This window comes from Acyrthosiphon pisum, chromosome A2 (assembly GCF_005508785.2).
Source record: "Acyrthosiphon pisum isolate AL4f chromosome A2, pea_aphid_22Mar2018_4r6ur, whole genome shotgun sequence".
Lineage (NCBI taxonomy): Eukaryota > Metazoa > Arthropoda > Insecta > Hemiptera > Aphididae > Acyrthosiphon > Acyrthosiphon pisum.
This window is the reverse complement of record NC_042495.1, coordinates 81945836-81967412: the sequence shown is the minus strand read 5'-3', so window position 1 is coordinate 81967412 and position 21577 is coordinate 81945836. Positions and strand designations below refer to the sequence as shown.

Below are 21577 nucleotides of genomic sequence, written 5' to 3'. Positions count from 1 at the left end.
GGCTAAACCACAAAGGGTGTTTGGCGTTGAAGTCACCTGCCGAGATTTGCCATTCAGCACTATTGGTCAACAAGTCTAAGTCGTGAGTCGAGAGTGTGGCGCCGGGAGGTTTGTATACCGCCGATACAAGTACTTCGTGGCCATTTAGCTGGATTAGGACGGGAGAGGTTTGCAGAATGAGTGTGTTAAGAGTTATGGGTTGGTGAATGATGCGGCGGTGGATTAGAACAGCAGTTCCACCGTGAGCAGGCGACCCGCGGACGGGCGGCAGATCGTTCCTGTATGTGCAATAGTTAGGAATGTGAAGTTTGGTAGAAGGGGATAACGGGTTTCGTTAAGTAAGATTATGTCGGTTTTAAGTAGGAGTGCATCTATGTTTCGTAATAGCACTATTAGACTCACAGTCCCAAAAATCATATGTAAACCCAAACATAGCCCAAAAATTTGGGACAACAACACATGGACTACCAACACCTGTTAAAATGGTAGAAAAACAAAAAAAAAAATCAGGAAAGCGTGGCCACGTGATTATTATCAGTTAATTCAATATTAACACATACATTTTAGCGACTTACTCCAAACTGAAGAGGTACAATCGACACCAAATGTACATCATAGTGGTCTAAATAGAAAATTTCAAGTAGTTTTTAAAAAAGCGTAAAAAAACAACAAAAAAAGGAATTTTTACGCAAAACCAATTTTTGGTAAAATCAATTTTATTTTTTGGTGTAACTCAAAAACTAATAACTGTAGACACTTGAAATTTTCACTACATTTTTAGAATATAATTTTCCATACAATCTAAATGTTTGAAAAGTGTTGATTTTTTTTAGCTATTTATAGCTACGAGACATTTTTCGAATTTTGTAAATTATTTTGATGTTAATGTCCTTTAAAGCTTTTTCACTTGGTAAAAATCTTGAAAATGTAATGTGAGATTCATTAAGTTATGAAAGTTATGAAAGAATTGAAGTTATTTAATAGCAGTTTAAAAATAATATTAAAAATACGTAGACATGGTTTAATTATATGTATATAAAGTCCAAAGTTTGACAATAATCATCAAAATCCCAAAAATTTGCAAAATGATGATTTATCATTGAATTCAAATATAAGAAGCAACCCACTTATAACGAGTTCACCTAGTGGCATCTATTGTACAGCAAAGTGAATCAGTGACTTACCAACCACAGGGGCCTAAACCCCTATCCCACTCATAGTATTTTTTTTTATACTTAAGTATTTATTGACTTCTACTACTTATTGTTTTACTAATCGATTTTAGATGTTTAATAATATATGGATTGGTTTGTGCGTGTAGTTTTGAGTTGGAATATTTGGAATAGGGACTTTGTACATAATATTGTTATTGATAGTTATTATGAAATTTACGATAATTGTTATTAAGGTATAAAAAAACATGATTATGCTTATATGGTTTAGTTATAAAATATGTCCTTACATAGAAATATTATGTTAGTGTTTTTTATTGAGCTCCGTTAGATAGAGGTCAACGATGATATGTTTTGTTCTCTAAGTGGGTTTTTCAATAATATCAGTTTTAATAACATGTTTGGAATTTTGTTGTTTGAGAAAATGGTCCATTATTTTTACAATTGGGGTTTTTATGAACATCGTTGTATTGTGTTTACAGTTATTTTTATGGCTCACACGGAAATTAGATCATTTTTGAAATTTTTTTTTATTGATATTATTCTCCTTGTTATGCACGGTGGACAATTAATGTTATACTTGAAATGCTTTGTTTTTAAGATGAGGTTAACACTGCATATACCTACTTTATTTTTAATTTTTTTTATTTATTTATTTGTTTAAATTTAACTTGTTTAATATTTTTTCCTCTCACTATCTTATCGTACATTTCAATAAATACTATATCTACCGATAGCAGTTAAATATCGTATGTATTTAAAGTACTAACATATTTTCCTGGAAATTCTGGTTTCAATTTCTTGTTCATATTTTCATTCCTAAATATTAGCTTAGGCTCTTTATTATAAAATTGTATAACATTTATGGATCAACAAATTGACACACTAATTATATTAATATCTAAATAATTTGAACAAAAATACCAAATTTATTTGGCAATCATTCTTAAGATGGTTAAAAAATTACGTTTTAAAATTTATATATATATATGTTTTTAATTTATTCTGTTAATTGTATTAACAACATAGAGTAGGTACCTACATTTGCCTTTCAATTCATAACCAATTTCTATGCAAATCAAAGCGTTTGTAGAACTCCAATAGTGTATAACTATAGTCATTGTATTGGCGCTTCAAATTAAATATCACAATAATTCTCTTAAGTATAATATAATATTTCCGATGATATTATTCTCTGACTGAGATAATAATGAACCACCAAAAGACAAATTTATTGACTGAAGTTTTTTGTAATTTGACACACCTTTATGCCGATATATCCAGTCTTTGGTTACCTAACTTCCTAATTGACAATATTAAACATATTTAGTGTCTTACGCGCAGTATTTAATATTTATTCAAAAGTTAGCATTGCAGAATAGATTTTAAATACCTAATTTTACGACCAAAGCTTTTATGTAGTCATTTTACACGCAATCACTACTTCAGGACTCAGGTATTTTATTTATTATGTTAATTTACGGCACATACCTAGTAACAAATAGGCGATAAAAAAAATCATAAAATATAAGTACATACATTTCTATCTTTGTTTTTTTTTATGCTGAAAACCATCCAATTATTTGTATATATTAAGTAACCGAAGTTAGAATTCTACTATAGTGTAGGTATAATATACCCAATGATTCTTAATCTTAGTGGATATATATTTAACGCGTTGAAATATTATTTTATTTTGATTGTTTTAACATCCTTACCTCCATTAGTTTGTCTTCACTAGAAGTTCATCCAGACTTTGACACCTAAAATATGTTAAAAGTATGAATTAATTAACTTCTTGTATAATTCAACTACTAATAATTTATATATTTTAATATTTTATATTTATACGTCTATACTAATCGCATAGATAAATTTCTATTGTGTAATTCTTTTGAGACTTTATTATCTTTAATCAATTGTCGATGTGTGACAATCATTATTTTGATAATTCAAATCTAACCTGGTCGTAATAGCATTGTTATATTGCATTTAATAAAGAATAATTTGCATCTCCGTTAATATGATTACAATGCGTTGCAGTTTATTTCTAAACAGCTCTAAATTCTAATAATTGAATTAATTTTTAAAGTTGCTACATAATATAGTTTATTACTTATTCAATAATTATTTCCTTCATCACCTACATAATATGAATACCTCGATATAAATTCAACAAAACGTTATGTTAATTTTATTTGTGTTCAATATTCTTGTGGTAAAATTGATAAGACAGGTTATAATGTAATCAGAACATATAGTAATGCACTTGTCAAAATTAAATTGTTTATAGACTAAGAGGTTCTTGAGCGCTTCATTTAAAATAAAAATTATTGTTTTATATAATAAATTATATTTCAAAAAATTATTAAACCTTCTATAATTGTTGAGCTATATTTGTACCTATACAAGAAGCTAATAAAAAAAAAAAATTATTAAGCCTATTATATTATGTATCTTGATAGTATTCATTTTGCTTTGTTTGTGATTTATTTTATCACGATACGTACTATTTTAAATATTATTATTTTATAAAAATGGTTAGCAAAATAAGTATAGGTAATACATAACAATTATCTAAAATAAATCGAAAATGATAGGTATATTATTGAGTACGCAATTTAAATGCACTTATGATCTAATAATAATTTGCTATTTTTAAGTTTTTTATTTATTGTTTGGTTCATCCAGAAACATTATTTATTAGGCACTTGTTAGTGGACGTCTCAAAATTATTATTTTGAATCCACCAATAAATAAGTTGTTGATGAATATAATATTTAAATATTATCATACGTAGGTAATACCTACATCAAAAGTTTATATCAAACAATTTAATGGTTATATTATGATCTCAAGTACCTATACATTTTTGGATTCATCACTTTGGAATTCAAACCTAAATTAATAGATAATGCATTTCTAAACTGCAGTTTTGCATTATAATTAGGTTTCAAAATTGTGGATTGATAAAAAAAATAGCTTAATAAAAAATTAGATGTGCATATACTTTATACCTATTCCTATTTCCGTAGAAATCTTTGACTTTAACTCTGGGTATTGTATACAATATTAAAATGTAACGGAGACACATGTCATTTTATTTCACTAACACTTTAGAAGTTCATGAACTTACGCAAGTCCTGGATCTATTCCCCAATGATTAACAAACGTCACTATTATTATATAGTTGGGTAGTGAATAAGTTATAATAAGTGACATTCAATAGTTAATTTTTTAACAGAAGAATTCTTTAAAAAAGTTAAACAATTAGCATAGGTATGTGATTAGATTTCTATCATTTGAGTATCTATCAGGTATCAGGAATCAGAATCGATCTTTAATGAGTAAATAATAATGGCAATTTCCTTTGGCAGATGCTATTCAGAGTGCCTATTTTCTGAATATATTAAGGTGACATTGTACTAGAATCGGTCTCTATAGGATATAACGAATACATGGTACAAATGAAAGCCTTTGTATTTAAATATCAAAGTATTTAAGCATTTAACGATATATTATTAAGTAAAATTAGGCGAGTACAATGATATATTATTAATAATATCCACTAACGAAATTAAATTATTATTACGATTAATAGTTATTCACTTTATAATATTTTTGTCGTTTACATTTTCAAATCGAAAAATCACGAAGGTACCTTCGGAACGTCCAGTATTCAAACATTGAAGACATTTTTGATTAAAATAATATAATATAGGTAATATGTTAAAATATAACACAAATCAACCATTCGACTCTTAGTATTAAAAAAAATACCCAAAAATAAGCATTCATAAACAGTGTTTGATATTATGCCAGAACTTTATTGTGACACGTACAAGTGTGACACACCACTGTTGTTTCGTATATTTCTAATTATCATGTATAATATTATAATATATAATTTGAATATTATGATTTAGTAAGTCATAATATAGAACAAAACTAATATTTGAACGTAGTTATCTCTGTGAATATCGACCTAAACTCAAGTAAGTTATTTCTGTGAGCACACAGCATCACTTCATGGACATTAGCAGTTACCAAATAACGTAAGTGCACATAAAAACATACAGCATACTAAATTTTAGTATAATAAAGATATATTATATGTAAAATCCCCTAAATATGGGAGGGACCTGTATAGTCATCCACTCACAGTAACGAATTATATTTTGTGTCTATCTCACAGGCAACCCACCGGTATCCCATGACCCGCAGTATCCATAAAACAAATATAAATACTACACTCACGTTGACCTAGTATTTATGTATGTTATTATAGTTCATCGATCTCCCAGATTAATCGAGTTAATTTTTATACATTCCATTTTTATACTTATCTGCAATTTACACCCTTAATAATTATTAGCTCTTTAGGTATGTTTATTTATTTATCATATTATATGACTGTTATTAAAAATATACAATACAAAGATAAAATAGGTACTAATTGTACTTAAATCATTTCCAAAAAAAGCGTTACCAATGAAATAACTATTCATATTTTGTATAATATAATATGTATTATATCTTTTATAGGTACATATTATTTACTTACATTTGAATATTACCTATAGTACAAAATTAAGCATACATTTTATTTTATATTTTTTCCTATAAATATAAATTATTTACTTATAATTAATATGTAAATTCAATCAATCCGTGTAACTAGGTAAATTTAAGCTTTAAGTTAACCTTTAAAATCAAATCATAAAAAGTATCTATTTGATCTATAGTAAAACTATTTAAAATCATACATTTTTTTCGTATAATGCGTATTTAATTCTATATGTATCAAAAATTGTGTTACGTAGATATGTACAAATTCTACTATCGGTATTCTATAGACATTTTTTCCGAGTGCAAAATGGGAAATTATTAATTTCATTTTTATATGTATATAGTAATATAATAATATATAATACGAGTTTCTCTTTATAAAACTGTCGAACTGACCTTAAACATGAAAATAAATTGTTATAAACAGTGATGTCTTTATACGGGAAGCACAATAAGGATAATTATGTTTGTTGACACGGTGATTTAGGTGTATAAATAATAACATTTTGATAAAAAGATTCCATGCTTTTCTGTGAGATATACCATATTATCTTTCTTACTATCAAGCCATTCATTTGAAGTTGAAATTAAATTGTTATATTTTCCATAGTACATTTATCAGGTTCTCCATTGTGAAAATGTGTTCGTATGAAAACATCGGTTTGACCAAGTTTAATTTGTTAAGTATAATAATAAATCATTTTCCTTTTAAATATTATAATACTAATATAATATGATGTAACATTGTAATTTACATCTGGTACACGTTATATGAGTAGTGACATTATATACCTATATATATTATAGAAACTTTTATGAATTAAAATACAATTTAATTGTGTTAATTTGGTATAATATCATATATTAAAATAGGTTAACAATACAATATTATTATTTGTGAAAGCTTAAATAAAATAGAAAATATTTTATGTCAGTATACATATCATAAAACAAAATTTAACGTGATAATAACATATGCCTGAAAATAATATATATCATTAATAATTGTCACTAACTTAAATAAACCTACGATTGGCTTAAAAACTATTTGCCTATCATTAAACCGTACCGTAAAAAAGTTCAAATAATACAATAATACAGTTAAAACGTAGGTACCTAAATAAACGTCAGAAACTAAATACGATTGTTGTTTGTATATTTGTTGGAATGTGTGTATAATAAATTAAAGTTATACTGCAATAAATAAAACGATGAGTATGCAACACCAACACACGATAACAAGACCCTCGACGACAATGATTGTAATAATCACCATCTATATAATGTTATTATCATTGATCAAAATCTCTGGCTACATTCCACTATCATATTATCAAACTGTATAATACCCACGCGGTAGTTTAAAAATAATGTCTAGCGATTTTATTATACACCATCAAAGATGAGCTGATACATTTTACAATAACAATACATTATTGAAATAATGAGTATTGCCGTCAGAAATTATAAAAAAAATTGATCTTATTATAATGCATAGATACGTAGAATGAGATAATATAATGTATTGTCTACCAACGAACTTATAATATATTATTTTATTCAAAATCTTTATTCCACATTGCCAATTCTACTATTATATATTTTTTTTTTTTTCAACCCGAAGATTGGTTTACAACTCCATTTCTCCATTCTAACCGATTCCTCGCCTTTTCTTTTGTTCTTTGAAGGTTTTTACTTTTGCATCGATTTTAATTTGTCCTATATACGAGTTCCACGGACGTCCTGCAGTTTTCTTTCCTTCTATCATACCCTCCAATATTTTATTATGCGATTCTTCCGGGTGTCTCAGGGCATGTCCAACCATTTTCCAGCGTCTTCCTCTAATCGCATCTATGAGTGTACGTTTTTCTCCCACTGTTCTAAGTACTTCTTCATTCGTTTTCCGCTCTATCCAACTTATCCTTTCCATACGCCTCCAGCACCACATTTCGAACGCTTCTAATTTTTTCTTTTCGGTATCATTTATTACCCAAGTTTCACATCTATATGTTGCAACACTCCATACATATGTTTTTATAAGTCTCTTCTTGATATTAAGATGTATCTTTTTTGAAGATATACTATTATATAGGGTTTCGTAAATTTACATTTTATGTTGTGTACATGGTGTAGCAAGCAGAATGAAAAAAAAAAATAAAAATGACTATACTTAAAATTATGTTTAAAATTTAAAAAATAACTAATTTCTACATGGATAACAATCATCATATCATAATTATCATAATGATACAAAAAAAAATATTAAATTAATTTTTATAGAATTCCTATTCAATTTTTTGACGCACTAATAAATTGCGCACTGTTGCATTTAATTCGAAAACATGAAAAACTGACCATTTTCTAAATTAATATATTATAATGATTACCTAGGTATACTGCTATACAGTATGGTATTATACATATAATTAATAAACGGTATTACTCACCCAAATACTAAATTAATTATAAATAATTAATTAGATTTTAACACGGTTACAATGCTATTTATTTATTTATATAATAATTATTTAAATATTTAAATTAAAAATGTTTTCCAAAATAAAACAGTTAAAATAAACGAAGACACAAAGTTGTATTAAATCTCCTCAGAATAATTCATACAAACTACACACAGATCCATCTTATGAAAAAACAACCACCAAGAACATACCAAACATGCTGCAATCAAACACATTATCACAGAATGTAGGATGTGGACACTAGAGGTCCGACGAAAATTCGGCACACCCGAGCAACATCACGATGCACTGGGCACCGACGGAGACTCCATTAAAAAAATGTTTATATTTATGAAAGATATTAAATTGTACAATTTAGTTTAAGTAAATTAAGCATGTTCTACAAGCCAATGGTTTTGTTATCGAAGTTTCAAATGTAATAACAATAAATAAATAAAAATAATGAATAATGTCAAATTTAATATGATTGGTATAATATTTTGTACATACCTACATAATTATTTTAATAAACTTTTAAATTAGCCATAATTAGCCATTATAAAATATTCACTTAAAAATCAAATTCTACTGTATAAATCTAAACAAATATAATATTTGACGTCAGTATAAGTATTAAAATGTTCGTCTTATTTAATTATTTTATGAACATTAAGTACTATAACATTTTCATTAGTGACTGGTTATTTGATATTTGTGAAAAATATAAGAATACTGTCTCTTTTTTTTATAATACATCATACTATTCCCTAATACTGACATAACATATTTATAAATATTAATTACTTAAAAACCATATTATTTGTTTTGCCTTTCAATGATTCTCCGCTAAAAGGTTGTCAACTTAAACTTCTAATTTATTAATGGCTTTAGTTGTATATTAACACATTCTCTTTGTAAGTACAAAAGTACCAAATATCGTCGCTTTTTTTGTAATTTTATTTTATATTAAAAATGTTTTACTATTGATCATCTTACGTTATATTATTATGAAATACAAATTAAGAAGTTATTTTTATACTTATTATTATTTCATTAGTTTTGGATGATATTAAATTTATCATCCAACTGGTCAGTTCGATAAATTTGATAGCATGACATAGTATTAATAATTGAACCCAATTGCATTTTTCATACTTTAGCAACCTTTTAAAATTAAATCACTATAGATGTTCAAGTGTTTTTATTTCTAGTTCACGAATTTCAAATAATTGGAACATAACATTTTAAACTAAAATGTGAACGGGAAATGAATTCGACTTAAGTTAAAGCCAAAACCATATATAATATGTAGGTACATGTAATTATGTATTTATTATTAAAGTATAATAACTATAAATGTGGTTTATAGCTGGTATAATAGTTACAGGTGAATAGTTCAAATAAAACATTTTATAAATATAGATAAAGCCTTCGAGACTCAAACAGTATAGATTTTATGAAATATATTTTTATACTATCTTTACTTTCAAGAGTCATAGAGTGTGGAACGTTACCTATTTCAAGAAAAACTGTCATAAAGTATTCATGTATTTTCTTATTACTGAAAAACCAGTAATTACCAACGATCATAATATTTTATTTCGTTTTGAAGTATCAAAGTATTCCTGAAATAAATAAGAGCATGAAATAAGATAAACAGTAAAAATAAAACTTATAATATTATACATTTTAACCGAATGCCACACATATAATACCCGAGATAGAGAAAATTCTAAAGTTCCGAAATCAGAGGCCGAATCACTCAATCAGGACCCATATTCCAACTTTATTATTATAAAATTAATACTTATTTTCAACAATAAATTATTTATAAACGCAATCAAATTTAATACAATTTGAACATTTATGATTTATTCTAATGTTCACTGTGATGGGCTATGAAAAAAATAAAAAAATATTAGAACCAAACTCATACTTTCGTTAATTATTATAGTTGCTGGTGTCAGGCCAACCGCCAACAATAATACATATCCTAACCGAATGCGAAAGCTTACATCAGGACCTATTCAACCTTGGCATATCCATAAACCTCGATTCATCTCACGGAACAAACCCAGATAAAATCAGTTTAGCGATAAAACTTTATAAAATAAAATGATTTATATTAATATAATATAATTTAAAAATTCAATATATAAACCTAATAAAAATCTTTGATCTGTATTTTATTTTTATTTATTAAGTACCAGAGTTTTTTTTATAATATATCTAACCTACATTAAAATAACATGTAAATAAAATTTAATTAATGGCTATTGCAGCCGAAGTTATAAAAATAACCTTTATAGTACCTAGTGGAATGTTCAGTGGTTTTATCGTATTAGACCATAATGAAGTTAATAGTGGTTACTGGTTAAGTAACAGCCATCATCCTACTACAAATTCTATACTATTCTATTGAATTATAATTCCACAATACAATAATATAATTATTGAAATACACACTTTCTTTAAGCTCTAAATGATGCGATTGATTGATTGGTTTTAAAGCAGCGTGTGTTTATTTATTTATTTACTAATTACTCTTTTTAGTTTGGTATTTAACTTAACATTTAGGAGATTTAATATTTATATGAAATTAGAAACAACGCGCTATATGTCAAAATGATTTCACGAGGCACCATTCTAACTGCGTAATAATTTTGAATGTTAGTATGTTAAACCCAAACAAAATAAATTTTCAATTTTTATCAGATTTAATTATAATTATCTGCATTGATAATTATTTTTTTTGTTGCAATAAATTTTTTTCAGAAAAAATCATTATTTCATTAAATAATACAATCAAGTCTCTAGATAATTTAAAACGTCCAATACCTATATATTATAATATGCATTAAACACTGTTTTTTTTATCCAAATTTATTAATTTAATCCATATTGTATTTGTGTAGGTATAAAATAATAAATTATATAAACTAAAAATTTTAAATATGTGTATATGTTACCGGCAATATGAGAAATTCAGTCATTACATATAATGCCTAGGTATTGTATAAAATACCGGTCGATTTTAGGCAAATTATTTAAAAAAATAATTTTGGTATAAAGTGCCCAGGCATTATATATATTTCCTAGACATTTTATAGAGTACTTACCTAAACAAATTTAGGCAAAGTATTAAAATAGTTGTGATTAACTTTATGATAGTATACTATATTAACAATATAACATTTTAAATTATATAATATGTACTATACAACATGATAAGCTGGAATGACAACGGGAGTTACACAATATTTTGTTTTTAACACACAAATATTTTTTACTTTGGCACCTTGTTTTACATGTGCATTTTGTAAACCCCTGCCCGCTTCCTGTTGACTGTTGACTTGCGACAGATCGCAATGCAAGCTCTTCAGCTGGTACCTCATTTAAATTCAATAGTTTTTTTTGACAAACGGTGAAGTGTGACCTAGCATATACTTGTCTTAAAGTTCCATTCTTGGTACCCAGTCGATAGAAACCACATCCTCTGTAATCTTTTAAAAAATACACAATAATTAATAATAATATAAAACTAGTTTAAAATTGTATAATATATACCTCGGTTACAACTGCTAGTATATTTCGAGCATCCAAACGCCCTTTATCGACATCTGGTACTGGAATCCGAACTGTTGAGCCAATCTCAACTGGAAGAAGTTTTTTGTCTGACAGTTTTTTCATTTTTTCAGCCTGAATTTCCAAATTTTTTGTTGCATTTTTTTGTAGGTTAAGAGCATTTTCGTTATTTGTTTTAATTTTTCACTTGAGTCTTCTAATTCAATAATATCTGTAGTTGTGGCATTTGTAGTTTTTTCACTTTCTGTAATTGCTGTTAGATCTTCTTCTGTTTCAATATTTTCTATGACTTCTTTAGGTAAATTTGACGTACTTAATCCGATTTTAATTTTGCATCAAAATAATGCTTCATATGGAGTAGTTTTTATACCTGCATGATAAGCTCTATTTTTCATTAGCTGAATGAAACGGAGACCTTGACTCCATTGTGTAGTATTTTGTTCTTGCATCCATGTAGTCAGCATATTTTCTATGTCTTGGTTGGCACGTTCCACACTACTCTGGCTCTGGCTATGCCTGGGCTTGCCATGTACTATTTTAAGTTCAGGCCAAAGATCTTTGAGGCTTGAAACAATTTGATTAGAAAATTCTCTACCATTATCTTATTGTAAAACACTAGGGGCTCCAATTAGTGTAAAAATATCTATAATATTAAAAGCAACTAATTCAGCTCGTTTGAATTCTAAAGGTTCCAATATGACAAATTTTGTCAAGTGGTCCTGATAAACCATCATAAATCGGTATTTACCGTCAGGATGCGATTGGAAATCAATAAGATCCACTTGGCACCGTTAATTAAATTCGTTAAATACCATTGGCTTAACAACTACACCTTTTTAAATTCCCTTTTGCTTTTGTTGACAAGATTCACATAAGCTCAAAAATAATTCGATTATACTTGGAGCTATATTTTTATACTTGTCAGATAATTCTTTAATCATACGATCTCGTCCACCATGACCAATTGAAGAGTGAGTATTTTTCAGTACATCATACAACTCGCTTTCACGAATATAATACAGAATATTTTCATTTTCATTAACAGGAAAAATTAGTTTCTTATTGTCTTGCACTATTAATACGTCATATCTAAATTAGAATTAAAATGTATTATTATTGTAATTAATTATTGTTTATTAATTATTATAATAATTTTTAGGTTCTTGGAATGAATATCATTTAAATATTATTCGATCCAAATTTTAACGCAAAAAAAAAATTATGCCAATATATTTTTAATATTTTTGAATTTCAGTAATAAAAAGCGGGTAAGTGGGTACCAGTCTGCTGTACATTAGGTGTCGCATGGATTTATTTAGGTTCCACATGTTGACATTAATAGTTTATTACGGGTTAAATAGCTCAAAAAAAGTCAAAATATTTTGAAAATTAAATCATGTAAAGAAAATGCCAATCTTAATAACTAGTGAAGTTTTCAAGTATCTACGACTTATACTTTTTTAAAAATAATAAATATTTAAAATCGTTTGAGGATAAATCGTAAAAAACTAACGATTTTTGATTATTTTTAACTACAATAAAAACAACTCATAGGGAACCTTGTATTAAATTTCTAATATAAAATTAATTAACACTTATTTACTGAACTTTTTTGCAACCAAAAATCCCGAGGATTTTTTTTCGTTTTCAGACATCTCATCATTAGAACTTGCTCTACCAACTCGTCATATCGTTCATTGGATAATAAGGTGTTATTTTTACCTAGATTTGCCTTTATTACATTTAATTCTGAATAAAACCGTTCCATTATGAATTAATATTATAGTTAACAAGTGAAGTGAACACTTTACACGTATACGTTGTTAACCGTACTGAAAATAATTTGGACACAACTACACAAGATTAAATATTGAATAACGCAATCGAGAAATGAAACTTATTACAGGCTATAGAAATATTACATTAATAATTGGGAAAGTATAAAATCGGTTATCTTCGTCAATATTTGTGGGTATTCCTAATTAATCGATAACATAATATTATTACCTAATTTTGATTAGGCGCATTATACATAACGACTAGGGGATATGTGTATTATACAATTCACCTGGTCATTTCAGTAATTTTATTAAATTTTATAAAATACCTAGGCATTATATGTAATGACTGAATTTCACATATTGCCGGTAACATATACATTATAATTTGATTTATTGTCTTAAAAAATCTAAAAACTGAAAAATGATCTTTTTTTCATCTCGGTAAAAAAGAGGTTAGCTCATCTTTTATCTAGGTACATTTTTTACTCAATTATCTGTTATAAATCGAGATCATTTTAGAGTAGTTATCTATGCAGAATACTGTGTACAATTTTAATTCAATAAACAATAGTTGTAAACGATAAAAATGGTTTTGTGCAGAGCCAGCCTATTTAAGTCAACAAAACAATATTCGTGATTATGACTATTTTCGTCAAGATTTTGAACTCAATCGTTTATAAAAAAAAATACTGAGCATGGTTTTTAAATTCAGCACAGTTGATTACCATACAAGTTGGTAAATCAATAGTGTATCTCGTAGATATTGTACCTATATAATAATATATATATATATACCTATTTATCAGGATAGTTGTCGTGGAATAGTCTCGTGTGGTGGTAACACAATAATTCTTCAGCACCTCTATCCATGCATATAATAAATCAATGGTACTATCGAAAACTAGAAAAAAATATAATTTCGCGGCGATTTGTTTAATTATATGTTATAGAAAAGGGTTTTGAACGTTAAAAATATTAACATTGTTCCTTGTACCAATCAGAACTTTTTAAATACAACTAAACACAACAAATTAACGAGGTTTATTGTTTACATGTTTTCAAGCACGGAAGTTTATAACAAGTTTTAATTAAAATGAAACATTCATAAAGAAAATAGTGTAATTTCATTCGACTCTGCTCTTCATCGTGAATGGTATATAATGTATGGTAGATATTAGTTTTTTTTTAGAGCATGGTAAACGATCTAATATTAGTCTTCGGCTCTTAATATATATATTGGATACGATTGACGCGATCAGCTGAAGTCGCAAGTACAAAATGCAAAGCATTATAATTTATCACAGCGTACGACCACCTACGATTGTCCTTATCAACCATCCATTCGGGACACTCGCGACTAGGTTGACTCTCAACCTGAACGCTGAGTGAGGTGTGACGGGGCAGACCATAAATCTGTGGTAGTGGTAGTATAGTAGGGGGGAGGGCAAGTGTATCCCCATGGTCCTTTATTTTCTTTTATTTCTTAAAAATTACTGGACTTCAAACTTTGGAGTTAATCTACACATTAAGTTTGAAAACGCACATAAGAAATATGACTTCGGGGTACTTGGTAGTCATGGTTAATTGGAGTATAGATATTATATTATATACATTATTTTATAATAAAATATTCCCCACACCAAATGCCTACGCATGTCACTGTAGCTGGGTTGTATAATCTCCTATTACTGCGTGGCCTACGATAGTTCCTATCAACCACCACTTTGGGACAATCACGACTAGGTTGACTTTCCCACCTGAACTTATCGCGATGATAGGTGAGAAGTGGCAGACTGTAAGTGTTCGTTGAACGTCGGCAAAAGCTACGTGACATGTCTTGATAGACGTTATACTGGTATAATTAGGTCCGTGACTACGACCACTGACCATTACCACCAGTGACCGATTGTAATATTCATATTGTGTATAGTATCCGTTCTCACAAAATCCAATATTCGATATCCATAGTGCATATTAATATATTATTTTGTTTTGTATGTTTTTAACTGTTTTTATCCTTGCTTCTAGTGCATAATACCGATTTAGCCTGGACAACGACAAAGGAGTTCGAATGACAATAATATTATACTACTCATTTAATCGTTTGTATATATCTTGGTCATCGTTTTATTATTTCAGTTATTTGTAATTTTGATCATTATTAATATTAATTTTTTGATAGGTATGCCTATATATATAATACAATATATATACATATATATTATATAAATAAATATATATATATATTGTGTGTAATATACAGCATTTGAATTTTTACCAAAGGTCACAACTAATTAACTACCTAACCAGAAAACTGCTGTCATCCCTTAGTTAGAAAAAAAGTAAAAATAATGTGTATTTTTTATCCCGGAAATATGTTTGGCTTCCCTATGATTCTCGCAAATTCTCGACCAAAAGTCCGACAAAAAAAGACCCGTAAAAAAGTCAAGCGAAAAATTCCAAAGAAATAAAAGTCAACGACTAGGACCTGTATTTAATATTTATATAAAATTACTGATTGTAGGTGATTTTATTTAGTGGTTATATATTTAAATATTAAATTATATAGGTAGCTTTATCGGTACATTAGAAATTAGGAAATTCTTTATAGGAAACTCGTATATTCGAGTTACGGCCTATACGGAAAGAAAAACATGTATTCAATAGTAACATTTTTAGGCCGTGATTGCAACTTATAAACACTCTGAACTTCTATACAGATTTTTGAAAGAAATTTTATTTATAAGTAATTTATTATGGCCTCTATGACCTCCCTTAACACTGTTAAATAATGCAACTGCCCTACATTGTAAATTGTATTTAGTTGATAAAAGATAATATTATTCATATAAATTCATTTTATTTTTTAAAGGATTATTTATAGTTTATATAATTATATTTATTTGTTTATGAATATAGATATTAAACAAAGTAAAATACATGTTAAATTTTAATTTGTACACGTGTTAATTTAAAAATAAAATAGTAACTTGTGCGTACCTATCACATGATAGTAAATAATAAAAATAAATATTGAAATTATTACCGTTCTTTTATTCTTGGACCTTAATTCTATCGGACTTTTTGTACTTGTCTTTTTTTCATCAGATTTTTACTGATTCTCATAGAGGAAACAATATGAATGTGAATTGATGAATACAATTACTCGACTAACATTAGATGGTGTTATTTAGAGTTTTACAATTTCATTATTTTAGTTAATGTCAAGACCCCGAGAATACTTGTATTTTTCAATGTAGTCTGAAATACAATATATTGTATTCAAAAAAGAACAACAAAAATGCATTATTCCTTAATCGATTAAGCGATAAATTCAGTTTTAAAATTAACTAAGTTATATATTTTTTTAAATTGTGTTTTATAATTCTCGTAATAACTATATCAATTTCAGCAGTACACTATAGTTGTATATTTTTCGAAAATATATTGTAAACAATAGTAATTTATATACATTAAACTTTATACAGAAATTAACTTAAAACAATCATTAATAGGAAAACAATAAACATTTTTAAAAATTGTATTTTTATATAATCTGAATAGTTGTAAAAAATATTTTTTATCGTCATACAATTTTACGCTCTTACTTTTTTAAATAATGAAATCAATTTTTAATTTCATTCTTGAAAAAAGAAAAATTTTTGAATTATTTTGTAAGTATATACGGTATTAAAATAATTTTAAATAGTGCTTGTTTTAATAAGAAATAATAATTGCAATTGTTTAATATTGACTCAGGTTGAAGTGATTTAATTTTAATACCAATATAATCATGGAGTTATTTTTGATTATTTGATTTGTTATGGATATTTTATGTTAAAGCTGCGCTCAAAATTTGTATGTTGTACGTTTGTATATATATATTAAATCTATACTAGATATAATTTTGAATTGTTTGATACTTTATTAGTTTTTAAAGCATTTTAAAAAAAAAATGCCGGAAACTTCAGTTCAAATCTAGTTGGAATCATTATTTTTACGTTTATAGTTATAATACTATACACTATAGCAGTGTGTAAGTATTTAGAGGTAAGTCCTACGTACTACGTCTTCTCTGTGTCGTTTTTACTTTCCTAATTTTCAATCAAGTAAGTATTGTATGGTTGGAATGAAAAAAATCTGAATTTTGAAAACTTCCAAAAGTTTATGGTAAATAATAAAATGCTATTCAGTAAAAATGAGTAGGTGGGTAATTAAATTAGATTTATCATAAGATATTAATCAGATAGATCTTATATCATGACTAAACGGTATTCAGTTGGATTCCAAAAACACTAGCTTGTTTAGCCCTAAAACTCTATTTGTTGATTTTTCTCTTAAAGCTACGAGAACTAGAAAGTTAGATGATAGCTCATTTAAAAGCCTTTTTCATGTAGATGCAAAATATAAAATTTAAAATTAAAAAGAATTAACTAACTTTTTAAACATTAAATAATGGACAATGTTAGCTAGATTTTTCTTTAGCAACGTGAATCTATATAACTAGAGAATGAATTTGGTTTTTTAGGATATTGTTAGAATAATAATGGCTAGAAGAAGTGTAGTGAAGAGTTTCAGACCTTTATCTTTAATAGTTCATTCACTATATACCTTTAAAGTTGTACATCATAAAAACACACACACACACTTTGTAGATAAGAACTAAGTACCTACCAAAGACAAAATTCCTTTTAAAATTCTAAGAAGATTAAAAAGTACGCGGTGAGTTCCCTAAGAATAGTACAGCTGAAATGTTGAAAAAGAGTTAACATTTTAGAAACAGACTTTTACAATTTTGCATACTTGAAAAACATAAAATTTTCCCTTTCAAGCACTGTGTAATGTACCATTTGGTTTCTCTTGTTGTAATTACTAATTTGTAATACAATATATACAATATAGATATAGTTAGGTCAGCGTTTCCTAACCTTTTTCCCTCACGACACACTTGTCATAATCATTTTTAGCCGTGGCACACTTTATCGTATATGGTATATGTTTGATATATATATATATATGTATAAAATACTATGTAATATACTTATATACTAATAAATATTTGTAATATTAGGATATTAAGCTTCATCATATTAATACCAAAAAAGTAGCATATCGGTAAATTACTAGCAAATAATTTAAAATGGTGCTTTTATTTAGGATAGGAAAACTCATGTAAAATAACATTTTAATTTATTACAAATATTAAATATATTGATATGGAAAAACAGAGACATAACATTACGATTATGTTACGATCACATGATAAAAATCTAGTCCGAGTGAGAAATTTGGGACTGGTTTCGCTTCAATATATTTTAGCTTATTATCGACATTTTACCTAAGCCTTTATTAATAATCATGAATTCATGATATTTCGCGGAACACCTATGAATACCAAACGGCACACCAATTTTCCGCGGCACGCCGGTTGGGAAACGCTGAGTTAGGTAATATATTTCTCCAAAAATTACAAATCAAGAAAGTGTACGTCATTGCCCACCCCGACTTGGCAAGCGTTTTTTTTTTCATAATATACATTATACATATTTCATAAATCAAACGTATAAAAGTAGTTGGGTTTTAAATATAAAAATGAAATATTATTCTACTTATAAATTATGAATTATTCGTAAATTTTTTTTCCATGTCGTTCCAGACAATTAAGGGGTCTCGATATGACATTGATTTAAGGAGAATCGTTTAGGCAATTTCTAATCTCGTCGTCGCCGCACCCGAGATCTATCTGTTAGTCGTAAATTATTATTAGTGTGTGTGCGAGTCCATGCGAGTCAATTGTAGCGGTACGGAGGGCTCTCGCACGCACAGTCATGTCAGTATGTAAAATTGTGATCATGAAAAAATGTTTATTTTTCACTTAAACATACGATTCTAATTTCAACAATACGTCACAACGATTACCTCGATTTGCAATCTGACAAAATATTCTTTTTTTCCACAACATGTACGAGAGATCGATCGAGGCACATTTTTAAAATGGTATTTACTATTTAGTTAATTAAATATGTAAGTTGGAAATTCTGAATTTTTTTGAATTTTTTACAATTTTTATTGCAATTTAAATCACAAAAATTAAAAATGTGGCTCGATTGTTCACTTGTATACATTACGGGCAATCCGATTTTTTTTTTTAGAATGTAAATGATGATAATTATCGACACGTATCGTTGGAATAAGAAACAGTAGTTTTTGACAAAAAAAGACGTGGTAGTGAGGTCTCTTAAAAAAAAAAAAAAAAAAACAATGATTATTTTTTAAACATAGACATATTATTATTAAATATTTCATTTAATATGATTATTATCCATATTGATTATTTATAATTTTTTATTTTTTTGTAATTGTATGGTTTTTAAAACTGAATTAGGCTAGTAAACTAGTTACCAACATAATATTATAATACATCGGGTATTATATCATAGACATAAGTCATTTCTGCAAATCTGCAATTGTATTTTTTCATGACGTTTTCGATCCCAATCCATTATTCGCTGTATATACAATGAATAAGAACAAGAATAACATACCTAATAGGATTCATTGAGGAAACGAAAACATATTGTTATTTTTGAATTATATAAGTGCGATAATTGTTAAAATAAAATCATATAAAAATAGTAGGCAAGTGGTTTCCCTTTATTGTTTTACAATAATTTAAATTAAATTACATTAAATTATAAGATATACAGAATATAAGATCCACTAAAAAGTAAAAGGTCAGAGATAATAATATGATAAGCTTAGATTTTTATTTTTAATTTGGTACGTGAAATGAATTAATTAAAACAAATACATTTCAACTGTACTTAAAAATGAATTAGCGACAAATTATTTTTATTTTATTTTTAAACATTTAATGACAACAAACTAAAATGTCAAACAAAAATAGCCATACTTCAATTACATAATTAAAAATTATGTTAATGAACCTATTCGAAATAGCTTTTTTTTCAATTTATTGGACCTAAGAGCAAGCCATGAAAAAATTCACTCTTTAATCTTAAATATACTGTTTTCCTGATCCATAAATCTCTATATATTTTTAAACCTGATGACAAATAAAATTATCTAATACCACCGAAGGTATTCAAATGCGCTAAAGGGTTTTACCCTATACATATATTTCCAAATATTTTAAGACATTAGACAATATTTTACTATAATCAACATGAAGAATAATTATAGGTATAAATATGTATGTTTTTATTTTATAAATAAAAGGTGACTTCTTCCTCCCGCCAATCAACCCACGTCCCATTTACTTATTGTACTACTTGTAAATACAGATTTTAAATACAATTTTTGTCCAATAAAAAAAAAATATATATTTTTTCTGTTATTTTATATTTTATGCACCTACCCACCTACAAATCTTCAGATAATATTAAAAAAAATTACAAACAAAAAATATTACTTATACTATTTTAGCTTCTGTTATATTTGAATACATTTTGAACATAAATAAATTCTTCTCGTACTTCAGACATCATGATTTTAACAAAAAAATATAACATTTAAACGTGAAAATAGTATAAAGTAAATACTTTTAAAAACACATTATTTAATATTTTATCTGAGGTCAATATGGTAACACGGTGTCATATTAGGTAGTAGGTAGGTACTGACTAATCATAGTATTTTATACTGGAATACCACTTGTATTTTTGTTATATAATATTATATTTACCAACCTATATACGAGTATTTGTGAATAAAATGAAAATTGAACCAAGTTTCAAGTTTAAAATTCAAATACAGGTCTTATAATAAAGTAATAACTTTGTGAATTGTTTAATACTATTTTAATAGAAAACTTTAATTTTGTTAAAACTTACAGGAACTATTATTTATAAGCTTACAATATTTTATACATATTCAAATTTTGTATAATCACCATTTTAAACACTTAAATCTTTACATTTAATACTTCAATTAAACTAAATATTTATATAAAAAAAAACAATGGATAACAGTATAATATTATAGGTGTACA

General features: G+C 26.9%; 1 protein-coding gene across 2 annotated transcripts in view; it reads right to left on the bottom strand.

The window, feature by feature from the left end:
• LOC100574232 (limbic system-associated membrane protein-like) overlaps positions 1–21577 on the bottom strand; it is a 267946-nt gene that overhangs the window by 216412 nt on the left and 29957 nt on the right. For both annotated transcript variants that reach the window (XM_029490365.1, XM_029490364.1), the window contains one exon: positions 2891–2935. In XM_029490365.1, coding sequence (XP_029346225.1) covers positions 2891–2896 — 6 coding nt within the window. In that variant the 5' untranslated portion in view covers positions 2897–2935. The remainder of the gene's footprint in view (positions 1–2890; positions 2936–21577) is intronic.